General features: G+C 35.5%; 1 protein-coding gene across 1 annotated transcript in view; it reads right to left on the bottom strand.

The window, feature by feature from the left end:
* Positions 1-948, bottom strand: part of MAN1A1 (mannosidase alpha class 1A member 1) — a 62,062-nt gene extending 61,114 nt beyond the window's left edge. Inside the window, exon 1 of the mRNA XM_072408826.1 lies at positions 793-948. Within this exon, the coding sequence (XP_072264927.1) occupies positions 793-933 (141 nt within the window). The 5' untranslated portion in view covers positions 934-948. The remainder of the gene's footprint in view (positions 1-792) is intronic.
* Positions 949-7,378: the final 6,430 nt, after the last annotated feature.

A 7,378-nucleotide genomic window follows, 5' to 3' on the forward strand; every position in this document is an offset into this window, starting at 1 on the left:
AAAAAAAAAAAAAAAAGCAGATCCTTATTGCAGAAAGTTACAGGCGATGTCCCCTCTGCTATAAGTATTCCTAATTACTTGATCACCACCTAGCTGTCAAACTCTGCTAATGTGCATCACAGCATTTGTTGCCAGGAATATCCAGCAATCTCTTGTGGGTGCCAGGACTGAATCAACTCCTGAGCGCCTGCACGTGAGTTATGTCAACCTGGTTTAATCAGCAAAGATAGCTAAAGATCGGTGCGGGAGAAAAGGCAGAAGTGGGCAGTGTCCATGACACAACAGGGAGAGGTGAGTATCCTCATAGTTTAGTTTGGTTTTAACGATTAAACTATATGAACTGAAAATGTATGCAGACATCTAGAAGTGCCTGCGCAATGCTGATAAAGCCAGTTTTCATTTTAGCATGGGCCACTGGTACACTCTACAAGTGCTGTGTAATGGCTAATACAGTAGCTTTTATTACAGTGTAAGGATTTTCCTTTACTTCTTGTTTCATATAAATAGGAAGCACGAGGAAATTCTTAAGCAAAGGTGACTGTCTTAGTTGTCAGTACTAAAACTCTCGTTACTGGAAGTCCTCAATTGCTGTTACAATGTCAAGGGGTAAACTTCACATTCACAGTCTTAAAACACATTCAGTCTTAAAAACCAAATCACTAACTATTAACTACAATATCGAAAGAAAAAAAAAGAAAATTTAGGTTTTAGATATTTCAATTTTTGTCTCAAAAGGTATTAATGGCCATGGTTCATTCAGAAACAGTGAAAACATTGTGTAATAAAACTTACCGCATTAAACTGTAGGTTCTTTTCAACCCATTCCTTAGCTTCATTGAATTCATCTTCCATGCCCATGATATACAGTGTGTCCAGAGAATCTACAATTGTTGCTCCTTGGATATTACCTGAAACCAAGCAGACAATTGCCATGTTAGGACTCCTACACTATTACCTCAAATGTATTTATTACAAAGTTTGCAATAAGTCAATAATTCCCGAGTTCTAAAACAATTATGAATTTCATGATCCAAATAGGAAACCTATTAATTAAATTGGTCCTTATAATATAAGGTAGCTTGTGTTGGATCATGTGTCATTCACTTTGTTTCTATGTAAAAGAAAACTATTGTATCTACAGATAGAGACATAATAGATATACTGTAGTAGCCTGCAGAATGCAACTGTGGCTTAAAGAGAAAACTACTCCCATATTCACCATGGATTGCATGGGGAAAATCTTATGGTGGGTTTATAAGAGGATATTCCAGAGATGACCTAATAGTGTACATTTTCAGCAAACGTGAAAGAAAAAAGAAAGTTTAATAGCAGAGTCACTCTCCGAAGACATGAACTAGTTGTGAAAGGGTTAATCGTAAAGACTGAACACCAATGTATTGAAATACAGAGATTGAGAGTTTTACAAGTATGTATAGTTGGCTGCTAAGACTAAAACTTTTGCTAGTTTTGAGGTGAACAGGAAGGGTGATAAGGACCTCATTAATTTTGCTGTCTGTGTCCCCACAGGTGACATACCTACCGCCAGTCAAGTAAAGGTTACATTTTACTATTGATTTGACCTTATTGATGTCGCAGTATAGTTGCCTTTTTTGCTTGCCATGCACTGCAGCCAGCCGAGAAGCAACATATTAATTGTAAATACATTATTATAGTTTTTCTATGTTGTCATTATCTTTAGTCTGAAGCCTATTGCCAAACTAGCATAGGAAATTGTGTATCAGACAATTGAAACAGGAAGAGTGATTCTTTATACACATGTGCCAAACACATTCTGCCTGCATATTGATTTTTATGCAGAAGTAGCCCTTGGCTGTACTCTAAAGGGATAAAGCAGTGAGCACATTTATATGACTTCCAATAATAATCAATTACATTAACAAGTGTCCGGATGTTCTGATTAACATTACCCTTCATTCTCTTTCACAGTTAAGTGTTCACTTAACCTTGGTTGCAGAAAATCCCAGTGTATGCTCGGCTATAGCTGTTCCCAGGGGATGGGTACAGTAAGTGCCTGGAATGTGAACTGTATGAAATTAATCATTCTCATGGATTACTTGTACAATGCACCATGGAAACAAAGTTTTGATACTTAGCATGGAAAACAAATTATTTAATAAACCAAAATTACTGAATACTGAAACCAAAATATTGGTAAATGGTAAACTGAGGAGTGATAGTAGAACTGAAGGCTAAGAGGTGACTAGAATGACAAGTATTTCTGATTTGTATTTGGACTGTGACTAAATCAAGAGATCTGAGAGGATAAAGCTACATTAGCTTTGACTGGAGTGGACTTTTACTGTAACTGTACAGCTTTTATGGATAGAGGAAGCTATTGTGTTTTACCAAAATAGCACTCATATCACTGCTTCTATGCATAAACTATAAAAAAAATAGTTATGAAGTTTGAAATTATTGTAATGCAAGTATAAAAACAATACTTTAGAACAAAACATGAAGAGCCAACAGACATGAAAGTACACACAAGAGAAACATAGAATTTGTTACAAAATACATGAAAATTCATCAGCCTTTCATATATAGTTTATTGTACCCACTGCAAAGCCCTAAAAGCACTGGGTTCCACTGAGAACTGTTTCAAGAGTGCCTGTACTGAAAGCACCTCACTGCTTTATTCAGTGCCTAATTTATTATATGCATTAGTTGTAGCTGAATACAAGTAGTTTTAAAGTCTCTAAAATATAAAAAATTGGTTTTCTATGTAGAAAAGACAATTATGTTTAAAAATGTCTAATATCAAATCTTGCCATTCATCTGTTAATTTCTTCACAGTTCCAAGGCTTGCTCTTTTTGGCTCTTTCAGACTTGCAGTGTAAAGCAAACTGCTGCTGTGCGGCCAGAAGAAGAAAATGGCACAACAGGCAACCAGATATGCATGTGGCTATGACCACAGCACAAATTCTGTGCGGCCAGAAGCAGCTTGTCATTTTCAAGAACCATCCTGCAGTTTGCACCAGCCACAGCTACATACAAAAAAAAAAAAAAAAAAAAAGTATAACAATTTCCCTCAATCGCAGAATACTGGGGCTCGTAGCTGTCTAAAATAGGCCCTTTATGTGTTTGTAAACTTTAATAAAAAATGCCATAACTGTATTTCATAACTTTGCCTAACTGTTGTAAAGGTTTCTTCTCCGCAGATATGCCAATTTGCATTAATGCCTGGTGATCCTGCCCATCCTCTTGCCTTCCTTAAGCATTCTGAACAACCCAAGCACAAAAGTAGATCCATCCTGGCATAATCAAGTCCCACAGCCCTCATAAAAGTTATAGCATTGCAAAATAAAAAAAAATAAATAAAACTCCTACTTTGACACATCTGGTACTGTATTCTGAGGACATCTTAAAATAATTAGTTAAAAGTATAAAAACTTGACTGAATTCTTAGTAATCTCCAATATTTAGGATATAAGAATTGTTTAAAGTTTTCTTTTTTTTTTCTATCCGGAAAGGCAGCTGCTGACTTGCAACATGCCCCAGACACTTGAACTTGTAATTATCTTGTTTTCAGGTGGGTTTGTTGAGATGGTGTGTATTACAGAAGTGTACCAGCAAAGACTGTGGGGCATAGAAGCTAGAATTACAATTAGCGAAAATGTTTTGGCTACAAGTATGAAGAGTAAATTGGCTCTCTAACCTAGGTTTACTCCCTGGAAAGAGCAGAAACTTTTCTTGTTTTTATTGTTTGTTCATGTTCCTCAATACACTCCATCACATTTCTGACAGTGTGCTTGAAGCATTTGTTCCACATTATTACTCTGCTCTTATTTTATTGACGGCAGTAACAACATTAGTTTATTGGAAGGAATCCATTACAGACAGCATTACTACAGCTACAGGATACAAGTTAAAGCTCTTTTTAAATCATCGTTGCATGAGCAAACATGGCTGTAAACACAATTAAAAATCAGAGCTAACTGGCAAAAAACAAAAAAAAAAAACAAAAAAAAAACTACTGGACAAGTCTGCTGACAAACAGAAGGATTCACAAATTCTGTCTTACAGATCACAGAAAATAAGCTTTTTTTTCAGCTGCCATTAGGAATAAAAAAAAAACAAAAAAAAAAAACAAGGTCAACGTTCTAGAAGGAATAAAAAAAAAAACAAAAAACAAAATATTTTGATAGTATATTTATTAACTTTCCCCAGAAGAGCCTGAACATGACCTAGGAAATTGTGACATGTTAAAGTTCATCATGCCACCAAGGATACACATGTCGCATATCGCAAGAGGCAGTACTTGCCACATCCAAAAATCGTGCTGTTTGTTGCTTCTGCATCCAAAAATGACATGAGAATACCGGTAGGTCTCATGCATGTGCATGCCCAGATGCAGCTGATCTGGTGCCTCATCAGTGGTCAGGTACAAGAATGAGAAAGTCTGCTTTTGAAGAAGTGGAAAAAATAAAAATATATAGATGGCAAAAGCCATTATTGGCCTGCACGATTCTATCCGCCTTGGAATCTGAAATCCTTGCAAAGTTATTGGGCTTTCATAATGTATTATTCAATTTAAAGGACACCCCAGTCAAATACATTGAGCTATATATAAGCCTAACTGCTTAGTTCAGTTTTTCTCAGACTTGTGTACACACACACACACACACACACACCCCATCTGTCCATCTCACTCCTTGCTGCTTCTCCCCTATAAAAAGTATTCTGTAAAAAAAATAAATAAAAAGCCAATACTAAGATCAGGCTTCAGAAAAGTACCTAATACTTACTCTGCATAGGATATTATAGAATAACTTTAAAGTGAAAGTATAAGGTATTATCAGTGCTTACTTATCTTTAATTTAGTAAACACAGATGTGCACAGTTGTAAATTGGTTAACAATAAAATCTATTAATAAAAATAAATAAATGAAATCCCATTTTTTATTTCAATATTTTTATTGAAGAAAATAGAATCCAATAGGCTCTGGGATGGATCAAATAAAATGACAAAAAAAAACTCTTTTCACTGAACTGTTAACACTTCTACAATCTAAAATGTTTAAATCCTAAGATTTGATGGTGTTCTATCAAAGAGTCCTCCACATTGTGCGCTTGTCAGACATTAATTTAGTATATTAACTCTCTCAAGAATAAGAATTTGCTTACTGCAACTATTTGTAACATGTTTCGTTTGGTGGAGTGCTCTGTCCGCTTTAATGAATCACACCGACTAGATGCTTTCATGTAATTTAATTAATCAAGAACATTACAGACTGCAGACACATCTGAAAATGATGAATTGCATATGTTTAAGAAGCGGGGACATATTTATTTTAAATAGCATGCTTGTTATGAGAAGTGCCCTTTTAATGCCTAAACAATAGTACAAAAACTGTGGCAGATATTCAGCTGCTATGAAATAACATTTTGTTTTTATTAAATGTTCTATACAGTGTTAACACAGTTTTATACAAGGCACCACTGGCAGAACAAGTCTTCTTTAATACACAAGAGTTTGTTTAGTCACGAAACCATCATCATATAATCCTTCCTCCACAAGATATCCAACTCTCCATGTAGTGTACATTACACCCCACGGGCTGTACAAATGTAATCCTGCTTGATAATTCCTAAAACCATCATTGTCCAATTAATGAATACAGCAGTCATACTACTTTGTATTGAATACCAGCCTACTTGAAGACCAAGATATAAAGCTGAACTGCAAGCAAATGGCTAAAAACACCGAAGGAAAACATATAAGATTGTTTTGCTACTAGAGGATTTGCATCTGTACACTGTGTTCTGAGATTTACACAGCCCTGCCTTATAAAAAAAAAAAACAACCAACCAGTATGGTAGGGCAGAAAACACTTCTTTGCTGCAATTGGGCAATAAAAGACTTATCCTTCCCTTTACTGTGATAGGATATGGACTCCTCTTTAGGTGTGCTTTCAGATTACTTTTTACAGCACATGAGTCATAACTGTCTCTTTGAATTTTTTCCCCCAACTGTGTTGTAAAGGTAAAAGAGCCAATACCATGAATAAATCCAGGTACTCGCACTGCTTGCATTACAAAATAAATACATTTAAAGATAAATTACAGACAAACCGCTAAAAACGGCAATCAAATACACATGCAGTTGCAGTGTTACCTGCTACGTTCTATAAAGGTGATATTCTGGTCCATCTAGAGATTTACTCATTCCTGAATCCCAGTCCCCTTGCCCGACATGACAGAAGACCTGGGTATGAAAACTGTATACAGTAAGCCTTACTAAAAAAAAAAAAAAAAAAAAAAAAAAGACTTTTGGATCAATATACACTATGACTTAATCCCTGCATTCCACGTCACCATGCAAATAACTATCATGAATGGCCTGTACCAGAGCTCTGATTTTAAAATTCAGGTAAACCTATAAGTGACTTTATGTACATCCACCACTTAGATAAACGAAGTGAGCAAATTGAATTACACTGCAAATTTTCGGTTTTTAGTAAATAAACCGGTATGTCCCTCTGTCTGGTTATAATATTCTGTCTCTTTCAGAAATCAACTGAAGGACAAAACTGCTTCGTCCTCCGCTGCAACCCTGCATTCACCTCCTGCATATAGCTTAGATTCCAGCAAGTGCCCTCTGTTTATATACAGAATGTTCCATAGTTGGCCTTGTACATTTGTATAGACTATATACCATTTAAGACATGTGTATGGTTAAGAAATAAATGATAATCATGTACACTGCAATTAGTAAAAAATATTGTGTGTTCGTTATTTGTGTGCTGCGTGTAACCTTCTGTTTTCATGATAAAGTGTGTGGCAAACACTGGGAAAATTGATTTTCATTAATTTATGAAACGGATACATTATGTGCACAGTTCACCTTGTGGTACAAACAATTCCCCACACACCCCATTTACCATGTATTAAGTACTATTTAAAAAAATGGGAATTATTGAATTGAGTAATGACTTTAAAAAACATGCTCATAGATTAGTCAGCTTATATTATTGAAATGTTCTTGTAAATTTGGAACACCAAGAGGAATGAACAGAACTAAATGCAGCTGTTCAGCAAGCATTCCTTATTTGTTACAATGTTGCCAGACAAAACATACTTCCTAATTTCTTATGACAAAAAGGAGGATACAATTAAAACAGAATTACAATCATACCCGGTTTCCCCGATTATAAGGCACTGTCTTATATTTTTTGAAATGCCAAAATATGCCCTAGGTCTTATTTTCAGGGGGATGTCGTATTTTTCCATGAAGACTACAGTAGACATTTATTGTTGAAAATCACTCATGATCACTCATGTGCCATTGATCGTCCCCTTCTGATCACTCATGTGCCATTGATTGTCCCCTTCTGATCACTCATGTGCCATTGATTGT

This window comes from Pyxicephalus adspersus, chromosome 4 (assembly GCF_032062135.1).
Source record: "Pyxicephalus adspersus chromosome 4, UCB_Pads_2.0, whole genome shotgun sequence".
NCBI classification, from domain to species: Eukaryota; Metazoa; Chordata; class Amphibia; order Anura; family Pyxicephalidae; genus Pyxicephalus; species Pyxicephalus adspersus.